General features: G+C 40.6%; 1 protein-coding gene across 1 annotated transcript in view; it reads left to right on the top strand.

Annotated features, from left to right (window-relative positions):
- The window catches only part of rngtt (RNA guanylyltransferase and 5'-phosphatase), a 131,845-nt gene extending 105,618 nt beyond the window's left edge, over positions 1-26,227 (top strand). Inside the window, exons 14-16 of the mRNA XM_033991028.2 lie at positions 4,313-4,379; positions 21,642-21,765; positions 25,617-26,227. Coding sequence (XP_033846919.1) covers positions 4,313-4,379; positions 21,642-21,765; positions 25,617-25,786 — 361 coding nt within the window. The 3' untranslated portion in view covers positions 25,787-26,227. The remainder of the gene's footprint in view (positions 1-4,312; positions 4,380-21,641; positions 21,766-25,616) is intronic.
- The last annotated feature ends 763 nt before the right edge of the window (positions 26,228-26,990 follow it).

Raw genomic sequence — 26,990 nt, 5'->3', positions numbered from 1 at the left:
AACTAAACCACACACTTACTGCCATAGTTTGGACTGGTAATCACAATCACATCTATTTACTCACAATTCCATTTCAATTTGATCAATCGCACAGAGCTGTATGTCAGTTTCCGATCAATTACGCAATTATATAGATGAATTGGGCGAAGCGACTTACCCAAGAACACCAGTACTGGTCTCAGCAGGTACTGCACCCCCAGCCTTCATGTCTGTCTGAAATCTTTCTTTGTTGGGCTATGCGTTTCATTGACTAGACCTTCTCTTGTTCAGTGCACTAGAAAGTATCGTCCATATTCAGTCACCAATACTTGTTTGTTTTGAAATGGGCCTCTTGGCTGGAAACCATGATATAGATCGTGTGGATATGGATCATTTGCAGCACTGTGTTGTGGAGCAATGTTGGAGCTTATATTACCCTCCATTTGGTGTGTAGTGAAATGTACGAGTCCACTCTGTCCGCTCCAATATGCCTCCTGTAGCTGGTCATTCACACATCTTTACACATTTTTGCACCTCTTGTAGTGTTTGCATCTGTCAAATCATATTACTTAGATAAATCTCCCTTATATGCTATTTAACATAAAAAACTGTAATGTAAGATTGATTCATTTGACTTGAAATTTCTTTAAGGTACCAAGATGGAGATTACCCAATTTTTCCCATGTATTTGTGCAAACTTTCTCTAAGCAGCTCTTGAGATTAAAATAAGTCAGCTGTGTACTGCCTGTGTAATGTGTTTTATTGTCCAAAAATCAGGATTAAAATGCTAGTTGTTGTTAGCATTACCGCAAATGCAAAGCCCACCCTGGCCTCTGAAAGTTGTGAAAAGTGCTTATAAACTCATCACAGTAAATACTCAGGCTGCTCATAATGCATAGGGTAAGTGAGGAATGACTTTGGACCACTGCAGACCGTTTACTATGAGCTAGTTTTAGTTTTCTGGGTGGATTTACATACTACTGAGTTTGTGTCAAGAAAAGTAATTGATTATGGCCTTATCCCTGACCCAATGCCTTATTCAACACTCAATATAGTCCTTTCATTAATACCAACACACTAAATTGATTTTAATTATAATATTTCAGAGCTATTTCCCATGTAGACCTTATGATTTTGAATATCTGCTACAAATCCTGTCTTTCTACTCCCTACTGATCCACAAAGGCCAATGTTAAACAGCGATCAATCGGCCACTGTTGTGTTTTTGTCTATACTACTGTATGTTTCACGGACAATCGATCACGTCCACTCAAGAGTCTTTTACTTTCCGTGTGAGAAATTTCAATACTTTTTATAGATTTTGGTGTTTCATATTTCTTTATAGATTTTCCTTCCGTGGGGTCCACAGCAGAAGACACCACTTATGTATTTTATATAACTCTACACTAACAATGGCCATAAAGGTTAGCAAAAGAACACTTAATTCTTTTGTTCTATTATTATTAGGCCAGATGCCCTTCCTGGTGCAAACCTCTCTGGCTTGGTGACACAGTGATCTGTAAGTCATACTTTAAATGTGCCTTATGTAACTTTTCAACTTGAGGGTCTATCACCAGATTGTTTTCTTGGAGATCTCGTTGCTTTGCCCAAAATGTTCACAGTATGGCATTAAACTTATCTTTCTCCATGGAGACAAACAGATGGTGTCACCAGGACAACAACATGCATTCTCACCAAGAATGCATGTTTTTCAAGGTATTTTAGCAATGAGAACACATGCACTTAATACTATACTGTGCAACATTCCAGGCAAAGCAATAACATCTCCATGGAGACAAGCAGGTAGAAAACGTTAGATAATGCACCTTTCAAGCAGGCGGAAAAGTTACATAATGCACTTTTAACAGATGCAGCATTTACCCATGAAGTAATGCTTGGTTTATATACAGATCTGAGCAGCATATCTAAAAATAGCATTTGTTCTTAGTCCTTGTATATTATTGTTATACAACCCTTTTTGACCAGCTGTATACTAACACAGCCTTTATTGGTAGCTTAATGCCTGGTCTTGGCGATGGACAATAGCCATCATTAAATACCTCTTCATCCTCCTAATGCAGACCCCAGCTTCCTTCCTGCTTCAGCTATGATTACACTGAGCGGTATATGGGGACTCTAAAGGAGTTTGAACACACCCAATTTAAGCGGCCGTCACAAGTATCCCTTATTTCAGTGCCAGTTAAGGTCAGTAACAACCTTTTCGTCCAAACGCTAATGTTTCGATAAAGTGCTTTAAGGCAGTGTCTCTAATGGTGCGAAGAAGAGAGAGAGTGTGGCAGGCACAGCAGGGGAGTAGAGGAGTGGTTAATGGAGGCATGTCAGGAGCACTCTGTGATTAAGACATCTGTGCCTGTGTTAGAATTAGCATTAGTGTTAGCACAGCTCCGCCTCTGCTTCAGGTCCAATGTCTGGGCCAGTGGCCACTCAAAATGTGATATATTTTGTCACTATTGTAATGCTTGTATTTTTTATTTTAAAAAAAGTACTCCAGCCTGTTGGGTTAATATTGGGCAATGTTGACCAGTTGAACATGATAACTCAAAATTGAGCCTATGAATGCTATCCAAGATTTTGTACAGACTTATATTGCTTCATCAAACTATTTAAAGGTGCACTGTGTAACATTTCTGATTGAGGATTTGCCACCTCCATTGCTTCTTGCTTTGCCTGGAATGTTCCACTCTATTTGATCTCCATGGATACGAGCATGTGACTCCACCAGGCCAAGTTACAGCTCTGTGGAAATGTGAGACCATTCATAGAAAAAATGCTTATTTTGAGCAATACGTTTCAAATCCAAGATGGATAAACTTAATGTCTTGCCATGGAGACAAACAGAAAGTTATTCTTCACCGGAAAAGTTACATAGTGCAACTTTTACAAAAAGTACTTAAGATTAATTGGTGTGCTTCTTTTGCAAATATTACATATTAGACATAAAATATTCAAATTCAAATAAACCACTTCTGTTCATACAATCAAACACAGCAATAAAATAATATGAATGGTTGCTATTAATGTACTGGAATTCAAAATAACCCAGCAGCAGCATGAGGGCAGATCTTCAAACATTTGCTAAAACACTGGTGCTTTACACCTCTGTGCTCAGTGAACCGCAATCCACTCTCCCACTCAGCTCTCAAGGCCAGACACCGTGTAGTCGCAGGGATACATCTTACTGTTTTGCTGCTCTCAAACTAACAAATCCAAAGCTTGTCTATAGCATGGCTCTGAATATAGTTGGTTCACACTCTCCAGAGAGGTAGAGGCTCAGAGGTGTAATCTCACGTCTGCATTGCTCTGTTACTAGCTTAAAAATGGCAGATCCATTGTTAGATACAGATATAGTATAGTACTGTGCTATTATTTTAGGCAGGTGTGACAAAGGCTATAAACTAACGGTGCTTTATAAAGTTAGGTTAGCCTTATTGGCCCCAGAGGGAAATGTGTCCTCCATTTGACCCATCCTTCAATCCTGCAGGGCGACCTGGCAGGAGCAGTGGGTGTCACAGTGCTGCACCTGGGGACCCATCTCCAGAACTTTAGCCCGGCTTGGTCAGGACCTTAGCTGGAGGATTTTTCCCATGGTGCATGTTTTGCTTTGATTAGGGAAATCGGAGTGCCCAGAGGAAACCAACCTAGACATGGGGAGGGAGAAACAAACAAACAAACTCCTCTTAGAAAGGCCCAGTTTAACTCTTGGCGAAAAAGCATAATCATGAGGTCATAGTCAAGTTTAGATTTGTGTTGTTGTGGTCCTGGTTATTCTTGCTTTAGTTTTAAAGTTGGCCTCTTTGTTCTTTCTTGATTTGGACTTTGGTTTGGTTAAAATGGTGTCACTTCTGATTTTGATTACACCTCTTTTTACTTTGTGTATGAAAATACATTGGACACATTATACAGAATCCACACATTTTTGTTTTAATAGTACAATTCTGTTCTATGTTCACATTTTAAACACATCCAAGAGTATTAATATTTGAGAGAAAATTGAATTAAGAACTGCAAAATTAGTAAAAGATTACAGTGTATTTCTGGACATATTTGTAGAGGTCTAAATCTAAACTACAGTGTTGTCAGTTTCTTTACATAATACTTTTAATTGGATTATTGCAACTAATCACATTTTGATTTGGCAGACATGAGGGTATTGTACTTTTACCATTTAGGGTTCTTTCAGCTGTATTCATTTATCTCAACCCCCCTCTCTGTTCGTCCTTAGTTTTAAGCCTGTCTCAGACGTTTGCACCGCGTGGCTCTAGGCTGAGAGCTTGTTTTAGGTGTTAACACTGATCTGTCTCTGTCTCTCCAGGCTGCTCCCTCAGACTGTGGGTCTGCTCTACGTCGGCAACTATGACAGGCCCTTTGCCAACATGAAGGTGAGACAATAAATGTGTTGTTTTGTTCAACTTATTCCAGTGCGAGCCAACTCCAGCCTGCTGTGCTGTTAGAGCTTCCTTTGACACAGCCAAAGAATTAGGCTCTGGATGAAAACCTTGAGGCGTAGGCCAGATCATTTGGTCCAGGTTTCATTTGTGGCTTTCCAATTTCATATGCCCACAAGCCTTCAGTCATGTCAATCATGACACCAAGTATTAGGCAGGGCATCTGATGTGAAACTTTAGCCAAGTGTGTGACAATCATAGTAGAACATTTGCTGTGGAAATTCAAAAAAGGAAATCGTTAATTTCTCAAATTAACAACAGATTTAAAGGGGACGTATTATATGAAGGACTTTTATGAGCTTTTAACCTTGTATTCCCTCATCATTAACTTGCCCAAAGTTGTATTTTGATAGGTCCAGGCTTCTTTGAGTAATTTTGTATCCCCTGTCCTTCCTTCAAAATATTCACAAAATTCAGACTCCAGGTTATATGTTGAAGGTTAAAAATGCCATTTTTTTAACAATGAATACAAGTAAATGAAGGTCCACTGCTTGCTATGGTAAAATGCTAATATGAAGAACAGGAAATCAGGACCCATTTTAGATCAGTATTGCAGTTTACAATGAACAAAATGTAAAATAATGATCCACACATGTATACTAAATAACTGTAAAAGCATAATATTAAGTAAGAAAGTGATGCACAGGAAAGATGTGTGCCAGTTCACCCATGAAGCCCATGGATGCATTTTGTACCAGACAGACATGGATACTATCCTTCTGTCTGCTCTGTTCGCTGGGTGCAATCTATTTGGAATCTATTTACCTTTTTTCTCTATATCCACTATTTGGTTTTGAACATTTTTTTATAACCAGTCACCCACATCTCCAGAAGTTAATTCACTATTAATTCCTTCCATAATAACCAATAACAGCTGACACATTCTGCCACAAATAGGCCAAAGCCATTTATGCATAATTGTAGATAATTACCCAAATAAATCATAACATCAGTGAGTGCAAGCCTTTTATGCAAATGTATGTGAATGAATTAGGTGAGCGTTATTCAGCCCGTGTTTCATTTTTGACAGTTAGTGAGATAAACTTTCATTAACTACAGGGATTAATATCTCTCTGTAGATATGCTGCACTGATCCATCCTATTGGATTTGTACTGTGCTGGGATTCTTTCGTTAAACTTTGTTGATAACATTTCAGTGTAGTTTAACGCTTAGGGGACAACAATTTTAAATTAAAATGCACTTCTCTAAATCAAGCCAAAATAATCACCCTAATGATTTTTATTTGTAAATAACTACTTTTCATTAAAGGGCCAGTTGATGATGTTTTTGAGCTAAATTTGTCTTGGCCCAATACAGACATATTGTATAAGCCACTCTTGAGGTCAAATTATGCAGGTAGTACATAGTCTGTCTGCATAGCATGTTGTACTGTGCGACAACCAAGAAGTATGCATTTGCATGCTAGTTGTTTAACTCTGGTCTCTGAAAGTTGTGAAAATTGCTTAGAAATTCACCTTTTTGAATAATTAAGATGCTCAGAATGCATAAGGTAAGTGAGGAATAACTTTGGACCACAGCAGTCTGTTAAAAATGTTAGATCTGTTATGCGATATGTAATACTCTATAGACTATAGATTATCTTCTATTCTTGAAATTCATACCCATTGAATAAGGCTGTATTCTCTGGCACTTCCTTTTTACCTTTGTCATTACAGTAACAGTATTCTTATCGAGGGCAAAATTTTCACAATATGCAAGTATAGTTGAGCAATGGACTCTATTGATAGTTCAGGCAGAGTTAATAATGATGAGACTCTGTTGTCTCATGATCATTAGCTTTGGCCTTGACAGTAATTATCACTTCTCTGTATTATGGTCTGTAGGGAGTATGGGGGTCTATGGCGTGTCTGTTCTTGTAATGTCTTCACACTTATAAAGATGCTTTCTTTCCTGGGTGAGTCATGTTTGGTCTGTAAATATCGTTGGTACATATGTAATTGGTAGTTCTCTGACATTTCAAGTGGATCAACTCTGCAGTCTCATGGTTCAAGAAGTGCATTGTTACTGATCAAGGCTATGATAATATAGAAGAAGTCAAATATTTCATGTGAACCATAATAGTAAGAATATTGTTCAGATGTTCATGCCAGTCTGTTTTATTGGCACAATATTTGGGTACAGTTTTATTGTTGTAATAAGTTAGATCCAGGACCTCGGGGATCGGCTAAATTGAGTTTTAACATTGAGTTATCTGCAGCTTTAGAACAAAATAGGATGCTGCACAGCATTAAGTCGTATACTTAAAATACCCAAAGGGAGAGCCGGCCCAGCCTGTACGCAGACTAAGCAGCTGCCTAGAGCCCCGAGGCCACCACAAGGCCCCCAAGAGCCCATATATTTATATTAAAAATAATGATTGGAAAAATAGCGCTTGGGTGTTTATACTAGTATAAATATCCCTCTTAAATGATTCGATATGATAAGAAGGACTTTTCAGAGAGGACTCAAAATATGTCCCCACTTTATACCATTGGACCTGCCGATAAAACAGTGAGGCTGGACATGTATAATTGTGCAAACAGGACACACCTCAGAGCTGCAGAGGACAGCAGGTGAGTCCGTTTATTACACTGGCTGTTTTTGGTTGTGGCTCATCCTTTTTTGATCTAAACCATCAGATGATGTGATGCAAAGCAGGTCACTACTCCTGTTGGCAGATTAACAACGTTGATTATGGCAGAAGCCTCTCTGTTACGTCTGCTGAACGAAAGAATGACCTGTGAACGACTCCTGAATGTGCTGTGAATGCTCATATAGGGATGCACCAATAACACTTTTTGCCAAATGAGGACGAGTACTTCATTTTGAGTACTCGCCAATACTAGTAAAAATATCGTTACCGTTTTTTACTGGTGTTTGATTATAGTGGTAAATCTAATTAATTTCATAGGATTTTTATAGCATAATCTACTTTTTCATCTTAGAATTCCTTTGTACTGATATCACTGTAGTTAGGTATAATTTCAATATAATTTATTTAGATAAGCAACTTGCTTCAATATTTACTCCGAATCCGCTCTACTCATTTTGTCAATTATAATGAGTTAAAATGCATGCACAAGTAAATAATCAGGGGCGGGTGCGGAAAGATCCGGGCAGCAGTCGAAGGCGGGGACCTCGACGACCGGATCTCCGGACATGGAGACTAGCTCTGGGGACATGGAATGTCACCTCGCTGGGGGGGAAGGAGCCTGAGCTTGTGCGGGAGGTTGAGCGTTACCGGCTAGATATAGTCGGCCTCACCTCCACGCACAGCTTGGGCTCTGGAACCCAACTTCTCGAGAGGGGTTGGACTCTCCATTTCTCTGGCGTTGCCCGCGGGGAGCGGCGGCGAGCTGGTGTGGGCTTGCTCATTGCCCCACAGCTCAGCCGCTGCGTGTTGGGGTTCACTCCGGTGAACGAGAGGGTCGCGTCCCTGCGCCTTTGGGTCGGGGACAGGTCTCTCACTGTTGTGTCGGCCTACGGGCCAAACAGCAGTGCAGAGTACCCGGCCTTCTTGGAGTCCCTGGGAGGGGTACTAGACAGTGCACCAACCGGGGACTCCGTTGTTCTCCTGGGGGACTTCAACGCCCATGTGGGTAACGACAGTGACACTTGGAGGGGCGTGATTGGGAGGAACGGCCTCCCCGATCTGAACCCGAGCGGTGTTTTGTTATTGGACTTCTGTGCTAGTCACAGCTTGTCCATAACAAACACCATGTTCGAGCACAAGGGTGTCCATCGGTGCACGTGGCACCAGGACACTCTAGGTCGGAGGTCGATGATCGACTTTGTTGTCGTGTCATCTGACCTCCGACCGCGTGTCTTGGACACTCGGGTGAAGAGAGGGGCTGAGCTGTCAACTGATCACCACCTGGTGGTGAGTTGGATCCGCTGGCGGAGGAGGAAGCCGGACAGACCTGGCAGGCCCAAGCGCATTGTGAGGGTCTGCTGGGAACGTCTGGCGGAGCCCTCTGTCAGGGGGGTCTTCAACTCCCACCTCCGGGAGAGCTTCTCCCTGATCCCGGGGGAGGTTGGAGACATGGACTCCGAGTGGGCCATGTTCTCCACCTCTATTGTCGATGCGGCTGCTCGTAGCTGTGGTCGTAAGGTCTGTGGTGCTTGTCGCGGCGGCAATCCCCGAACCCGGTGGTGGACACCGGAAGTAAGGGATGCCGTCAAGCTGAAGAAGGAGTCCTATCGAGCCTTGTTGGCTCGTGGGACTCCTGAGGCAGCTGATGAGTACCGACGGGCCAAGCGTGCCGCGGCTCGGGCAGTCACAGAGGCAAAAACTCGGGGTTGGGAGGAGTTCGGGGAGGCCATGGAGGAGGACTATCGGACGGCCTCAAAGAGATTCTGGCAAACCGTCCGACGCCTCAGGAGGGGAAAGCAGTGCTTCACCAACACTGTTTACAGTGCGGGTGGAGAGCTGCTGACCTCGACTGGGGATGTTGTCGGGCGGTGGAAGGAATACTTTGAGGATCTCCTCAATCCCACTGTCACGTCTTCCGAGGAGGAAGCAGAAACTGGGGACCCAGAGGCGGACTCGTCCATCACCCTGGCTGAAGTCACTGAGGTGGTTGGCAAGCTCCTCGGTGGCAAGGCTCCGGGGGTGGACGAGATCCGTCCTGAGTACCTCAAGTCTCTGGATGTTGTGGGGCTGTCTTGGCTGACACGTCTCTGCAACATCGCGTGGCAGTCGGGGACAGTACCTGTGGAATGGCAGACCGGGGTGGTGGTCCCTCTGTATAAGAAGGGGGACCGGAGGGTGTGTTCCAATTACAGGGGAATCACACTCCTCAGCCTTCCCGGTAAGGTCTATTCCAGGGTACTGGAGAGGAGAATCCGACCGATAGTCGAACCTCGGATTCAGGAGGAGCAGTGTGGTTTTCGTCCTGGTCGTGGAACACTGGACCAGCTCTATACTCTCCATCGGGTCCTCGAGGGCTCATGGGAGTATGCCCAACCAGTCCACATGTGTTTTGTGGATCTGGAGAAGGCATTCGACCGTGTCCCTCGTGGTGTCCTTTGGGGGGTGCTCTGGGAGTATGGGGTCCGGGGCTCTTTGCTAAGGGCTGTCCGGTCCCTGTATGACCGGAGCAGGAGCTGTGTTCGCATTGCCGGCAGTAAGTCAGACCTGTTCCCAGTGCATGTTGGACTCCGCCAGGGCTGCCCTTTGTCACCGGTTCTGTTCATTATATTTATGGACAGAATTTCTAGGCGCAGCCAGGGGCCGGAGGGGGCCTGGTTTGGGAACCACAGGATTTCATCTCTGCTGTTTGCAGATGATGTTGTCCTGATGGCTTCTTCGAGCCAGGACCTGCAGCAGGCACTGGGGCGGTTTGCAGCCGAGTGTGAAGCGGCTGGGATGAGAATCAGCTCCTCCAAATCCGAGGCCATGGTTCTCGACCGGAAAAAGGTGGTTTGCTCTCTCCGGGTGGGTGGTGAGTCTCTGCCCCAAGTGGAGGAGTTCAAGTATCTCGGGGTCTTGTTCACGAGTGAGGGAAGGATGGAGCGGGAGATTGACAGGCGGATCGGTGCAGCGTCTGCAGTGATGCGGTCGCTGTATCGGTCCGTTGTGGTAAAGAAGGAGCTGAGCCGGAAGGCGAAGCTCTCGATTTACCGGTCAATCTACGTTCCTACCCTCACCTATGGTCATGAGCTTTGGGTAATGACCGAAAGGACAAGATCGCGGATACAAGCGGCTGAAATGGGCTTCCTCCGCAGAGTGGCCGGGCGCACCCTTAGGGATAGGGTGAGGAGCTCGGTCACACGGGAGGAGCTCGGAGTAGAGCCGCTGCTCCTACACGTTGAGAGGAACCAGCTGAGGTGGCTCGGGCATCTGCTCAGGATGCCTCCTGGACGCCTCCCTAGGGAGGTGTTCTGGGCATGTCCCACCGGGAGGAGGCCCCGGGGAAGACCCAGGACACGCTGGAGGGACTATGTCTCTCGGCTGGCCTGGGAACGCCTTGGGGTCCCACCGGAGGAGCTGGAGGACGTGTCCGGGGTGAGGGAAGTCTGGGAGTCCCTGCTTAGACTGCTGCCCCCGCGACCCGGCCCCGGATAAGCGGAAGAAAATGGATGGATGGATGGATGGAAGTAAATAATCACCAGCACCACTTTAACTTGGTACTATCGTAAACACAAGCACTGCACTGATATCCTCTGTGAACTATAAAAACCTTTAGAGTCCTAAATATTTGTATACTTCATGTGGCAGTCACATATAATTGTAGCTGCGCTTAATGTGCACCTTTATGATCACCTCTGCACAGTGCTCAGTTCAGAGCTCACTGCTCTGTGGAGAGATGAGCTGTGAGCTTCAAACAAGAGGCAGCACAGTTACAGTGGTATTGGCTCTTAGTGACGGCAGCCCATTGATGAGTACGAGTACTGACACCCGATACTGGTATCGGTATCTGGGCATCCCTATTAATAGTAATATATTAAATCCCCTATTAATATGCGCATTTGCACGAAATCTCTGCATCCAAAGTCTGACAATAAACAAAAAATAATGTGATCCTAAAATTCTCTGTTTTTTAATGTTCAGTCCAAATGATCTGATGATTATAAATCTGATGTTATGTCAGGCTGTTTCTCTTATGCAACTCTTAACTTGGATCACTACTTTGTGCTTCTCAAGTGGTATGATTTTAAAGTAAGTGTACAATTGCTTAAGTGCATTGTTTGGCTACTCTAATTCTGCATTCTGCATTTTATGACATTAAGAATTGACTTCAACTGGAACACATTAAAATGCACTAGAATTTAAACATTTCTCAGGTAGACCGTCCTTCTTTACATGCTTTTACACTTTTATACTTGTGGCTATTTCTTTTGTGAGCCTCTAGAAATTTCAGCCTTTTTACAACTGGTTGTGACAATGTCTTGATGTTGTCAAATATGAATATGTGGCACTAAAGTGACGATTGTCCCCCAGGGCAAATTCAGCTTAGGGCCCCATTAAAGGCTGGGGCCCTGCCCAAAGGCATTGTATTTCTTAGCTAGTAATATTGATATAAATAACCATTTGAACATAAATGCTGAAGGTGCTGGTTGGGGTTGAGAATATTTTTAAATAGTTAACTACTATGACAACAGTTCTGTTGCTGAGTGTTAAATGATGAATAAATCTTTTTATTTAATTAAATGTCATGAGTCTCATTAAATATTAATTATATTTACTTGTGGTTTCCATATTTACCACCTTTCTACAATGCCAATAAAAATAACCCTAATTGTTATGATCCTTTCCATGCTGAAACTAATTATTACTAATGTTGTCACGATACTGAAATTTCAAACTGAATTTCAGAATAAACTCGATACATAACTCGATTCAGAATAAACTCAATACCAATTCCGAAGCCATGATGATAACAAAAATCTGTCTTTAACCAATAGAATGTTATTTTCAGCATTAAGTCATAGTAGATAACGTTTCCTCATCACAAACATACCTGCGGTTGTGTTTTGTTTCATGTCTGTGTAATCCCTCAGTCGTCCAGGACTGATCCATAGTAAAAGCAAAAGTTAAATCTGTCAACTGGACAAAACGTTGTAGAAGTGAAGGATGTTTCTCTGCTGTAAATGGCTGTTTCCAGTTTCAGTGTTAGCTCCTCCCTTCAGATAGATATAAGGCAGTGCCCACCAACAATCTAACCAGAACTGAAGAAGCAGTTTGGATGAGCTCTCAAACAGAAAACACTCTGTTCCACCTTGTGATGTCATGTGTTATACAAGAAGTGCTCCACTGTGTTTTTAAACTCCATACACCTCCACTACAATCATTTGGCAAATTTCAGCTCTGGAATTGCCAATGGCATCACAAAGTGGAACAGAGCACTTTGAGCATGGGCGATGTAGACAGACTCATAATAAAGTGTTACTCAAACATGTGTGAATGAAACAAAACACAACCCCAGGTTTGTTTTTGATGAGGTAACAACATTCTAACATGGCTAAAAGCTCACAAGAGTATTTTTGTGTGATAGAGAACCTTTAATATCCATAAATATCTGATTTTCAATACATTTGGCAACCCTAATTATTGCATACCTTTATAAGTTGTCACTATGACTTTTATACTTTATTCCCCTAGGCCACAGTGACATGATTCAATCTTGTGTTAGATGTAGATTTTGAGGAGTAGAGGTTTTTGTGTTGCTTCTATGGCATCTCCCAGCTCAGCCCTGTGTGTGGCCTGTGCTTCTCATCATTAATCAGAGAGCGTGTGATCGCCGTGGAGCTGATCGTCAGAGCAGATAAGAGCCGCTCTGTGTCAGCCTGCTCCGGCTTTGATGGAGCTCTCCTCACACCTGCTGTGAGCTCAAATGTCCTTAACTACTCATATCTACATTAATGAGTCTCCACATCATTGTGGGGACATGAGTGGCACATTCGGACTTGTTGTTGTGCTTTAAGTCATATCAAACTGGAGCAAAGTGGAAATAGTTTGGCTTTAGTGGCTGATGCCTTGTTCAGTTTGTTAACACAATAAATAATGTTTTGTAAATGTTGCATAGTGAACCAATGAGGATTTATCATCCTTAAAGCAGATCCAGGATTTTGCCCGAGTTCAAGAATCACAGCAAAATTAGAGTCAGAATAATAATAAAAATAGTCCTGTATGGAGGTTTGATACAGTATATGGAGAATAAAGAATATTCTCATTTCCGTTCTAACCATTTATTGAGATAGTACCAGTACATAAAGTTCATTTTAATGTTTAAATTTGGCATTTTTTTTCACTGATCAAAGATATAATGTGAACTATAAAATGAGTATACGCTACGTTGAGTATCCCATATTGAACGAATGAGTGAGAGTTAAAGGTTTACTACGTAACTTTTCTGGTGGATGGGGTGCCACCTGCTTGTTTCCATGTAACTGTTTCACTGAGATGTTCCATGGCATTAAGCATATCTTCTTGTTTTTATTGATCAAAAATACCTTGAAAAGCATGCATTCTTATTGTGAGGGAGAGCTCCTCAGATCTGACCTATAAATTTGCTTGGTGGTATCATCTGCTTGGCTCCATGGAGACGTAAAGGTTCAAGAACATATTGTGGAACATTCCAACCAAAGCAAGAACACCTGAAAAGTTCCACCTTTAACAGTCTCTTTAATTCTTGGTCAGTAGTTGGTAACACTTGCCTTATGCTCATAGTTGCTGGATCGTCACCCACAAACTCTTACTGTGGCAGAAAATCCAGAAAATATGTTCATCTACACCTGATGTCAGTGTGGACTAAATTGTATGAAAATTAATTAAAAATGTAATTTTGTGTATTGCTCACAATATGGCAGAAAAACTACGGTATATAAATAACAAGCAGCGATACAGAGTGGTCAATTAAAAGTTTATGTGTAAATGGAGTTTTGTGGCTGTGCAGCAAGAGCGTCTCTTCAGGGATTTATTTAGTATGGCAGTCGTGACCAGACAAAATATCATGTTTATTTGGATAAGTTGAGCTCCATTTAGCTCCTGCATATCAATTTACTTTAGCGCTATAGTTTAGGTTCAAATCACAGTGCTATAGACCCACTAACAATTATCATTTTTAAATCACTCAAGTGAACCATATTTTATGTATCAAACGTCCATCTGTGTCTTGTGATGCTCTTGCTGGGTTTCAGATGCCGTCACAACATTCTATAGGCCAATATTACAGATGGGTACAGCTAACATGATTATTATTGAAAATGCAGATTTGTTGTTGTAATACACTGAGTTCTTGGGTCTGGTCAATAATAGAAATGATCAGATTAAATATTTGTTAATTTAGCTTTTTGATATTTCATGGCTAATTACACTGTAATCAATAGGGAATCAATAGGGCTCTTGCTCCTGCCTTTGCAATCTGATAACTGCGCCAACTCAAATTGTGATTTTGGTTTTCATTTTTAACAGTAGCATCACAAACTATTATCTTACAATATTAGAAAGGTACAAAGCAAATAACGTAAGAAAGTATTGTCAAGAAGAAAGTGAAAAAAATAGATGAGAGAGCACTAGAATAGAGAATTGTCACATTACAGATATTACGTTCATTTGTACAAAACTGTGGATGCTAATGCTAACTTGATTGGTGAACCCAATGAACCACCACCATTCCATTCTCTTCTCCTCCATTGTGTTGCCAGATTGAGATTTAACACCATATTTTTTCTCCGTTTGCCCCGCTCCCACTTTATGGGCTGATTTTTCTGCGTTCAGTGGTAATGTGACGGTCGATTACGATGTGTGGGATAATGAACAGCTTTATGCATATTCTCAGAGGGAGCTGACGTCACGTAACACGATCTGAAGACAATTGTTGCTCTGCCATTTGTATGTCTCTCATTTGGTTATTTCAAGACACATACAGCTGCGACTGGCCTTCGTAATTACACTACAGCTAACCAAGCATACACAGCTAGCATCAGGAAGTGGCTAATATTAGGTTTGCCAAGTCATGGTTTAGGGGATATATTTGTTCAACATGCTTTTTTCTGCTACTTGGTTAATGTTGCAATGCAGCCTATTTTTTACTTTAGATTTCCCCTTTATTTATACCTATTTGGTGCTAGTGAAAGGAACTGTATGTTAGATTTTTATTTCAAATTCCATAAACATGACCTAAGTGTGTTTTGGTTCTCAAGATAATTATCCAATCAGAAAGCAGAATGATTTGGCTGCCAGTTCCCATGCTGAAGTACAGTTTATTTAAAGCAAATCTATAGTGCAATATTAAATGATCAGAGCTTTAACCATATTATAGTTGTTTCTCCTTCTCATTTACCCTCTGGAAGTTGTATTTGGAGTGATATGTGCATGTTTTTTGTTTTTTTTCAAGAGGCTGTATTGCCGATCAACCCCCATTTTTACATGAGTCATGGCCTGTCCATGTACTGAGAAAGTCCTTTATCTGAAGGTGCAGACACTGGCAACACAGGTTCAGTTGTGATTGTACCACCTTTTTTAAAATGGTAAGAGCACAGGTTACATACAGTTCCTTTTTGTAGTAATAGTAGTAGTTGTTGTGTTTCTTTTTATTTTAATTTCAAGATGTTTACATTTGAGAACCATCAGACTAATATAGAAGCTATAGGGCTGACTATAATTGAAATACTACATTGCAAGATATATTTCTCTCTAAGTTTGGCCACTGTAAACCATATCTTTGGCTTTTATATCTTCTCTTACTTGTTTGTTATTAAAATGTACCTCGGTGCTGCGGTGTGGTTTAACCTTGGGCTGCTTCTGATTAATTCTAGCTTGAAAAACAAAGGATAAGGATATACATAGTACACAAAATATAAAGTCCAATATATGAGGAAACTTATCGTGAAGGACTTCCATGTAATATAAAGCAATGCAGCCGATCCCTTGGGTGACCATATATGATATAACTGCAGGTAGACTTTATGTGCTGCATAGGTCTCTTAAAAGGTTATGTTTTATAGCCGGGCCTTTGTTATGTTATTATTCTGGGAGTCACCTTTTGCTGTTGACATATTCTTTTCATAGAATTTATATCCTGTAGCAAGTCTCAGATATCAGGTTTTTATTCCCTAAGAAATTCTACAGCAACTGAATCAAGCAGCATTTAGGTGCACTGCGCAACTTTTCTAGTGGTAGGATACTTTAACCACTAGTCTCTAGATGTTTTTACTTTTACCCGGGTATTCCAGACTGTAGCATTAATGTTAACTAATTATCTTTTTTATTACAAGTGTCATTTATTGCAAAAACACAGTGAAAAGCATGTATACTTACTATGAGTTAATTTGCCGCTTCACAGATCTGACCTGTAACTTGGCCTATTGTCTCCATGGAGATAAAAAAATGTGTAATGTCACATTTCACATTTCAGTATGTTTATAGGTTTTTTGTAATGTTCTTAATGCTTGAGAACTATTACAGAATGTCATTAATTAGTTAAAATGATCTGATGATTTGCTTTGTTTTGTAAATGTGTCTATTTGTACCCACAGCATCCAAAGAGTTTGAGCAAACATTTGCATAGGCTCCCAGGAGGCTCGGTGCAGCACAAGTTAACCTGGTCAGTAGATTAGAGCAGCTTTGGGCAGATCTCGCTCACAAAGCCCGGCCCTGGTGTGGGGCTGTAGTGAAACACTGGCTGATGCAGTGGCCAGCTCTGGGCCGGGTAACTAGTGGCACATGTGCGCCACCATAATGAGGCTGATTTTGGCGGATTACACACCAAATGGTGACGCAGGATGGCAGCCAACAGCTCCCCCATCACCGTGGGGACCATGGCCTGCACCACACTGACAAGTTTAATAACACACATGCTTTTCAATTAGGTCTTACTTTTACTTTAGTTTTAGAAAAAAAAAGGTGGGCTCATGTTGCAACACAGGCTTTGAGCCACATTTGAATCACAAATTGTAAATTCTGCAAAACACAAACACGATAATTATAGCAAATGTCAGCAGACAGTGTGAGCTTATACTGTGGAACAGCAGAGAGACTAGTTTGTAACTCCTGTTATTTCGCATACACTTAGACCTGTAGATAGTACAGCATATAGCACAGCAAAGGCTACAGCCTTTATGTGCCTATTATCTCTAGATATTGTTGGTGGTGGGAGCAACATTGACAAATGAATATCTCTATATATATTTTTTTATTATCCCAATTATGATATCCAGACAATATTTTAACAGTTCATCAAGAATATGATAAATGTGCAAGTTTTAATTACAGACAATATACTCAATATTCAAAAATTGCATATCTGCAAAACAACAATTGGGATAGTATCCATTTTTCGATATATCTTCCACCCTTAGCCGGTAGACATTTTTCCGTTTCAGACCAGTGTTGCAGAATAAACTGTCGTGGCCTGAGAGTTGAAAAGGAAAGACATAATGCTGGAGTTCCAATGCAGGAGCAGTTTATTGACCATCAGTAAAGGACCCAGCACCCGGAGACATGAGCACTCAGCATAGTTTTGTCCATTCCAGTCTAGTCTAGTTCAGTCCAGTCTGGCTATGCTTCCATTGTAGGGAGTATTATACCACTGATGATGTAGGCCAAGGTAACAAGGACAGAGCTGGCAGTGAGAGCCCTCAGTACAGCTTAGAAATGTCTCTTAAAAAACAGTGAACGTTTTTCCTGTATCAGATTAACATATTTGGTATCAAACCTACATTAAGTGGAAATAGTTTCTGTTGCATCATTATGTGCTCCTCTTACAGTATTTCAGTCTTAAAAAGTGAGTGTCAGACTTTAATATGCAATATGTCATACTGCTCTCTCTTGAAATACATTACAAAGCAGTCTTATCCACTACATCAGCTTTTGTGCTTTGTTATATATACTACTGTTTTATAGTGATGCAAACAACAAAATGTGCTTATTTTTTCCATCTGCGCCCATCTCACATTTGTCCAAAGTACTTTTTACCGTGTGAAGTGTGTTTTCTTGTTGCATGATCGAGTACAGTTTTGTCCTGTCTCTTCCCCCTCTTGGTGCTGTCTTCCTCAAACACTTCCTGTGTGAAGTCAGCACCCACTGTGGGCCCAGATGCTCCTCTCCACGGGATCTCAGGAGCTCTTGGAACTTCTGCCATGGGCCAAGAATGACGATTTTTTTTCCCCAACTATTATTATTTCATATTACTGGCAACCATGTTTGTTTTTTGACCTCCAAATAGAGCCTATATGGACGCCAAAAGAATTGTTCATTGCACTTCAAAACTAAAGATAAAAAATATTCCCAACCATAATAAATAATATAACATTTCCAAAGTTCATGTATGCAAGACGAGACAAGTGCCTTGACCCAGGACACAACAGTATGCCATGCAGCGAGTAGTTGTTTAAACAGTAGAGGTGTAAGTCATGCTTCATAGTGTGTATCTTCTTATGTCACTGTATTGTTCCTCTGACATGTTCAGCTTTGGCATTTACCACAGTCTGGAGACGCTCTCAGTCCACGCACAAACAACAGCTGTCCAAATGCCTCGTTTGACTCACAGACACTCCTCTCTCTTCTCCTCTCCTCTCCCTCCTCTCTCTCTCTTCTCTTTCTCCTTTTCCTCTTCCTCAACTCCGTCCTCTCTCTTCTCCCTTTCTCTCCTCTCCTCCTCTCCCTCTCCTCTCCTGCTCTTCTCCTTCTACTTTTGCTCCTCTTCTCTCTCCTACCCTCACCCTTTCCTTTCCCTTTCATTCCCCTCTTTCATCCCGTCTCGTCTCCATCTCTTCCTCCTCTCCTGCTCTTCTTCTGCTCTCTTGTCTTCTTCTATTCTCCCTGTGTTCTACCTCTCCTCTTCTTCCTCCTCTCCCTTTCTTCTTTCTCACTCACTATCCCTCTCATCTTCCTCCCTCCTCTCCCTTTTCTTCCTACCTCCATTCTCTTTTCTTTCATCCCCCTTTCCTCTCCCTTTCCTCTCCCTTTCCTCTCCCTTTCCTCTCCCTTTCCTCTCCCTTTCCTCTCCCTTTCCTCTCCCTTTCCTCTCCCTTTCCTCTTCCTCCTCACAGATTTACACTGTGCAGTCCCCTGTGTGTTCCCGGTGCATTCTGTTTGTTCAGAGTCCAGAGTGATGTAATAAGCCAGTGGTCCCAGGACGCTGTGGAGGAGGAGGCCAGGGTTACGCTGGTGTTGCAAGCTGCTCATCCAGGCATGAAGAAGGACAAGCCAAGAAGCAAATGCCAGTGTGGTTTACATATTTAAATCAATTGTGGGTTTAGTTTTAAGCCCAATAAAATAACAGATGAAGATGTAACTTTGGTAACACAGACTTGGGTTGTCAAAAAATTAGTCAGGTGACAGTAGACAAAATGGTCTTATCTAAACCAGAACTAATCAAGTAAGTTATAGTTGGACCATATGATAATACTGAGGAAACACACTACCTTGTGTTAAAGTTACATTTTACCGCACTTTAATTTCATTTAATCAAAAATACTGTCAACACCGCAAACTTACAATATCAGTGTTTAACTCTTGCATTATTTTGTGAAGCGTTAAAGAAACCTATTCTGCAAAATCAACTTTTCCGACCTTTTAACAGTGTTCTACTTGTTTGCATTTCTCATTTACCCTCTCGTATTTAATAAGTTTTGTGCATGTTTGAATAATTGCTTCGATCAACTCCTGTTTTCACTACCACCTGTATGTGGCCATGGACTTGTTTCTTTTATCACCCAATTTTAGATCAATATGTGACTTAAAATATCTTAATTATAACACAGTGATCCATGGGTGTCTTCAACTACTATAACTATATAGCAGACACATATGTCTGTTTGTTAAATTTCACACTGCTGGCTTTGTGAAATAAAAAAGTCTTTGGTAATTTGCCCTAGTCTGCATTTACAACAGCACACTTGTAATTAAGAGATAAATCAATCACTTTTGTACATGGCCTTTGGATGGCATATTAAAATGGATGACACTGCTCTTGTGTTCTGGTTAGTATGTGTATGGCGTGGGACACAAGAGCAGAGCAGCTCCCTCACACTGACCTGTTTGAGAGCATTCATCACAGGGACACCATGTTTCAACCAGATCAGGATCAGCCCATCTGACCTTCAACTCCAGAGTCCTGCCTGTGGTGCTGGTTGTTAAGGAAAAAGCAGCTTTTTTGCACATAAAAAGAATGATGTTTTTAGCGTTGTCTGTTCAGTGTTAAACTTTGACTTGCCTGTCCTGGAAGCACAATTTTTACATATTTTCTTACTAATTATTGGACATGATGATTAGCTAATGAGACAAGGGAGGGGTGAGACAAGACAGAAAAACAATACTAGACATGAGACTGGGTCCTCAAGAACGGATGAAGATGAGATTTTGATATAATTAATAATGAATAAATTACACAGTTCAATTGATGATTTTTGCCGCATTAAGATTTTATATTTTTTTACATCATTAGCAATAGTGCAACAACCACCTCTGTTCATCTCTGTTCATCTGTGTCTCATGCCACAAGATCTTCGTCTCTGTCAGCCAATATTAGTACATTTTTATAACACATTGTCAATAACGCAACAATCAAAATTTATCTCTGTGACAAAATGTTATTTAAATTAGAGATGGACTGGTATGTTTTTTTGAGGGTTTTTTTTTGTTTTATTTTTTTCATGGCCGGTGGCGTTACCGATGTTACCGATGCCGATATTCTTGGGCCGATATATAGGGGTGATTTAACTCACCCTTTTTTTACTACAGACCTTTAAGAAAGCTGTGTATCACATTTAGTACAGTTGTCTCTTTGTATTAAAGTGTTAATATAAAGATTTGTGTGTATGTTTTAGGCAGCAAATCCACCAAAACAAAATATCGGCTTGTGCTGGAGATTACTGATACGCTAAAAAGTCCAAATCTCGGCCCAATTGGTCTATCTCTAATTTGAATGCAGCTCCATGTTTAGACAATTTTCCCCACCCTTTCCTCTTAATGCCCAGGCTCAGTTAAGCTCTGAGTGACTACACAAAGTGAGGAATTTAAACACTGTGGTGGTTCTCACTTTCAGTCATGGCAACATGGAACGTTTTTCTGGACAACGCATTTGTAAAAGTCAGTAGATGAAAGGGAAAAATGGACAAATGGACAAATGGTCCTGTTAACACCAGAGCCTTCTGCTGTTACTGAGGAACGCTTGTGTTTACTGTTGGCCATAAATATTGATCGCAGATGCACCAAGATTCCAAAATATCAGACAGGCTTGATATCAGTCGAGGTCGTTTTTGGTCTTACAATGGTTCGTTCGATCTTTGTCTCCCGGTCTCACTTTAAGACCTATGACCACGATTTTGAGCCACAACTTCAGATTTTCCCCACGCTCAAAATCTCTCATCGCACACAGCCAAAATAGTGTAGTGGACACCCGGATGGCTTTAATTATAAATATAAAGATACCTGGAGTAGAGAGGAGACATTTAAATAATGATCCAGGTTCTTAGAAAAATTAGATTTTTTTTTTTTCTTCACTCGTCAATAGTAACAAGGTATTATTAGCTTTTTCATAAGTCTCTTTTGATCTCACATCTAATCACTAAGCCTAATACACTGCAGCAAAACATGTTCAGAATAATAACTATGAACTTTCTTTGAACCATTACTGTGTACTTTTCAAGGTCTCTCCTGCACAAAAGAGAAAAAGGAAAACGTGCTAGCATTTGTTCCAGCGTAAAATTGCAAGTATTTATGGTGTTTCTTTCTGTGTGTGTTGTAGGCCACCAAAGAACTGAAAGTGTATGACAACAAGATCATCGAGTGTAAATTTGAAAACAACAGCTGGGTGTTCATGAGGCAGAGAGTGGACAAAAGCTTCCCCAACTCCTACGACACAGCCATGGGTGAGTCTGTCCAAATGTTCTCTTACTGGTTCTGTCTGTGGAGCCCAGCTGCTGGTAAAGGCGGCAGCAGAAGCAATAGTAGTAGTAGATGTTGTAGTTGTAGCACTAGTAGTAATGGTTGTTGTACTAATTGTAGGGTTGACAAACGTATCGAAAATCAGATAGTAGTTGATACTAACACAGAAATTACCTTTCCTGTATAGGTTTAGGATGATCTTTAGCTGTATCAGGACACACAGACTAGTATATGCCCATGGACTACTATAGAACCTAAGACCACATGGTAATATAAAAGAAAGTACTATGATTTAATGTTGAAAATTATTCTAAAGAGTGTTTTTACTATTATTGTCTAATCTGTTCTTTAGTATTGACATTGAGTTGCCATTTTAGCATTGTGACAACAGTAATTAGTTGTTGGTAAACAATAGAACCTAATTTTGTGATAAATTACTCACCACTTTTCCAGTCCTATAAAAACATTTTTATATTACATAGACACCATTATTTTGCAAAGCCATTGCAGAAGTCCAATACAAAAATAAGAAAACTAATGTTGACTGAACTTATCTGCACAGCCCTCACCTAAACGGCAGCATTAAAACACAGAATAGAAGGACAAATTGAAGCTGTAAAAACAAGCAGCGGAGGCGAGGGCACAAACGCATTGGAGAAATGAATTGTATCGATAGTAGATCGAACAGATAGTTGTGAATTATGGAGCAGCATGTCTTGTGTGTGCGGCCTCGATGGCACCTTAAATCTACCACCCAGACACACTTTGCACTCCGCTGTGCTCTCACAAACACTGCAGTTATGGGGATGAAATACTGAATTCTGTCTATTGGATTGTTATGGAGCACATTCAAAGTAGTAAAAGAATGGCTTCTTTTGTTTGGGAAAGTACATTATGTTTGCTTAAGTGCCATACACCAATCTAGTATAACATTATAACCAGTGAATGTGAAGTGAGAAGCGGAGATTGAACTTTTTATAAAGTCTGCAGTTTGTGGATGAACAAATTGTAATGGCTCAGTCATTTGGAAAAACTGCATTTCTTCTAAGTTGTTTCCAGTTTGCAGGGGTTAGTATCTTCTGAAATATGTGCAAAATATCAAGTAGTAGCAGTAAATCAGGGACAATAGTGGTTTAAGTGGCAAATTAACCGCCAAATTATGTCCATGTATATCATCTAAATTTGTCTTGCCCCAGAGAAAGGGCCTCATTTATCAAGAGTTTTCTCACATGTTAAAAGGCTAAACACGCTAAAAGTGGAGCAAAAACCTGATGCACTTTCTCACAGACGCTAAAGAAGATGCAGTGAAGTTTTCTTCTTATGAGTGAATGAATCTGCACATGTGCAGCAGTTGAGGTGGAGGAAGTGCAAAAGTTGTTCAGTGAGTGCTGTAAGAGTTATTACAACTATGAGAGCTAAAACTGTTTATACTTTCTCTCTACCGTACTATATTATCACATAGTACGGTAGAGAGACAGTATAAACTTTTTACACAGGATTGATGCTGCAGTTTGTGCACCTATAGGGTGTTTGACAGTTATTTTAAGCACTTTAAACAGCCAACAAGGACAGATAAAATAATACCATCATTTCAAAGCAGTGGTAATACAATATAAACTCTTACCTGTGACACATTGGCTCTTAGTCTCATAAGTCTTCCATTAAACCAGAGTGTTCCACAGCAGCTGTCCATCAAACTGGGCTTTTGAGTCCAAAACGAAAAGGAGTCACCAGCTCAGTTAACCTGCTGTTGAAAATGTTCATGGGTCCCATCTGATGCTCCTTAATCCAAATGCTATGCAAAATGTTCTGAAATAGGGGCAAATGTTAATTTGCTACAACAGCAATTCAAAAGCCCATACGAGCAAATGCATGTAAACCTCTGCACTCACTGAATACTCTTTTACATATGAATGCTGTGGCAGAAATAATGCACTTCCCATTGGTAAATCATTTGCAACGCGTCCACAAATTACTCCTGCTATTTTTTCATTTATACTCAGTTTAGCACCTAAAATTATCACTGAGGCCCATATGGTATAAGCAGCTCTTGAGGTACAATGAGACCGCTGTGTATTGTCTGCATCTAATTGTAAAACTTTGTATCATCTGAGAATCAAGAAGTGTGCTATTAGCATGCTTGTTCTTCTTGGCTTTACCGTGAGGGCAAAATTCCACTCTGGCCTCTAAAAGTTTCTTATAAGCACATTGCAAGCTACTATAAATTGCTGAAGAAGTCATGGGATCTACAAATTAACAAAATGGTCCCAGCACATTAATAGTTCTATGGCAATGTCTTTTTAAAATTTAATTAAGAAGAAATACTTGACTGCATAAATAATTGGAAGTCAGTGATCCATATAAATTACTTGCATGTCACTGAACTTTATATTAAATTTGCACATCTTCCAGCACTAATGCATTTTGTAAAGGTCATGACATAGAACTGCTTCTCAAATTATAATACTAATGATAAAATGTATATTATTGCATTTCTATTGGTGGCCTTATAGTAGCACAGAATAATTTGGTTGGTAAAAGTGCGTTAGCTTTAGTGCTATATAAGCTCCACTCCACCAACTGGCGCTATGCTACACCCACAGACAACAGACAATCCTTCCCACTCAGCCCAGCCCACACTGTGGACTCTGCCAAGACGTAGGCTGTGGTGTTACTACCATCCAGCCTGAGAAATCTGTCATATTTATGTATTTATGTGGAGTTCAGTAGAAAAAAGTAACTGTCGCCATTTTGGGTCATTTTAATTAAGTAACAGGTTAGAGCGCAGTAAGGATGAAATATTACTTATGTAAATGAAACAAAAGATAAATCCAGGTGAGTTTTATTTAAATGAAGGAAGAGCTTTGCAGCAATGTTAAAGGCTCATTTTATCTCAGCATGATGCCCCCCATCTCTTTAAACACTACATTTATCTTAAATGAAATCAGATTCCTCAGTTGTGTAGGAGTTCTGGTGATGTGAATACAGAAAGTTTTTCAGAGTTTGAAACTATGATGCTAGGCTCAAGTATAAAATAAAAATAGTGTATTGTAATCCAATATAGGGCCAATATTTTGCCTTTAGTTAACTGTGAACTATGAGGTTGACAATCTTCCCAATTAGTCTAATGAGTGTTAGCCTGCATAGTATGATGTACATTCTCAACCTTTACCTCCATGAGGAACCAGGTCAGGGGAGCTCCAAATGAACAAGAGCTGATCTACCCCAGATTCTATAGGATGATCTGGGTGGATGTTAGAAAAATGTCTTTAGGCCACCAGACTCCACTAGTTAATTTTTAATTTAAATATGTGTGAAATAAGTACAAAACTTTAAAGGGATATATGAAATGGACATCCAAAGATTATAAACAATGTTACTATTTATGGTTTCAGCTTCCTGTTTTCCGGTTTGTTTGTTTTTTTGGAACATGAATTGCTATGGCAACAGTGCTAAATGGTTTTCACGGTGTAATTGATGGATTTCAATGGGGTTAGTGGGGAATTGTTAAAGTTAGATTCAAACTACTGAAACTGCATTGCTACTAAATTGGAGCTTTTGGGCAAAACACATCGACCTTTTGTCTATACATCCATGGGTATTTGAGAGTGATGAAAAATTTGCACTGTTGCCATAGCAATTAACAATTACAAACATAATATCTTTTTAATGGTGGAATGATCTGGCAGCTGTAAACAGGAAGCAGAAACGTATGAATGGTTTGTAAGGCGGTACTCAGTCAAGCTGCAAATCTATAATTGTTTTATTGCTGTTCATTCTTGCTTGTTTAGTTTATATTACCTAACATTCTAACTCTCATCTCCTTTCTTCTCAGCCGTGTGCAAGAGCATCCAGGAGCCTGTGACCAAGGAGATTCTGTTTGAGTTTTTGGACCGGTGTTGTGCTCAGAGCGGCCCTCCCCAGAACAAGAGACACCCCTCCGACCCCGATGCCGCCCTTATGCCCCCTCCCCCTCCAAAAAGACCCAACAGAGCCATCCCATAATAACCCCCTGTGCGCTCCAATGTGAATCCCCCTCATTTTGGGACGATGTTTGGATGCTAGCATGTTAGCGAACCGCCAACATCCAAAGACTGCAACATGTCATTCGTTTTACTTGTTTGTAGCTTTAATTAAATCCAAAAAAACAACGTGAGATTTAGTTTTTTTCTTCTACTATTTATACTTTTTTATTGTCAGAGCTAATACATTTCATCTGCAAGGTAATAATGTGGATCTATGCTTTGTCAACAGTTTGTAATGAAATGAGTAAACAGAATGGTAAAATCTCATGTCTTCAGTGCATTACAATGAGACGATGTTGTAAAAGTCAAAGTTGAGTTGCACCAAGGCATTTTGTAAGGTTTTATCTGCTCTTCCGGGTCAGTTTATCAAGGTCCAAATGCTTTTATAGTGCTGTTTATCACAACTAAAATCTGAAATGTCCCTATTGTGTCCTCTACATTTCTTCTTAAAAGGAGTTTTTCTATAGCAAGTGTCTTTGGCAGTGAGATAATTCAAATCAGTAGCTTAGCCCTGGGCCACCTCTTCTGTCTAAGTGATTTAGATTATTGTAAGAGCTGGTCGCAGCCAAAAGACTACAAACATTTATCTCAGACATTGTGAAGAATGTGGAGCCTGAACAATGATTTTTACTTTTAAAGAATTCAAGAAAAAAAAATGCTGAAGGGCAAAATCTGTAATTTCTACTTTCTAACTTTACTGACCAATTTCCCAGTGCATAGTTGCTGTAGTCTTGGGCAAGATACTTAAAGCAGTACATTAAAGCAGTACATTTTAAAGGTAAGGCTTAATATTTGAATTATCATGTTAATAATAGATAGGGGTTTGTGATAATGTAAAATGTTTGTTTCCCAGAGTTAACAGCTGGGTCAGAGAACTTCTATTTTGGCCCACAAGTCTGAGGGATTTGCTGAACAAATAAATCCAGTCCTGCAGAGCCTTATCTGTGGTGTCCAGGACTAAAGGGTTCTCCACTGAAGGGTCTACTGCTGAACACCACACTGTTACTGTCTTCTGGTCGACCTAAGGTTATCACTTTGGCTGTCAGCGGTCAAAACTGTTTCAGATTGGAAGGAAATGATTTGATTCTATTGACCATTGTTTTGCATTGAGTCTATTTGGGAGCTTAAACTGGTATTTGTCAGTTTTGGTTTCAAAGTGGACCACACACTTCACACATTGTGAT

The sequence above is a fragment of the Periophthalmus magnuspinnatus genome, chromosome 24 (assembly GCF_009829125.3).
Source record: "Periophthalmus magnuspinnatus isolate fPerMag1 chromosome 24, fPerMag1.2.pri, whole genome shotgun sequence".
Classification (NCBI taxonomy): domain Eukaryota; kingdom Metazoa; phylum Chordata; class Actinopteri; order Gobiiformes; family Gobiidae; genus Periophthalmus; species Periophthalmus magnuspinnatus.
Note: the sequence above shows the minus strand (reverse complement) of the source record. Positions and strands in the feature narration are given on the sequence as shown.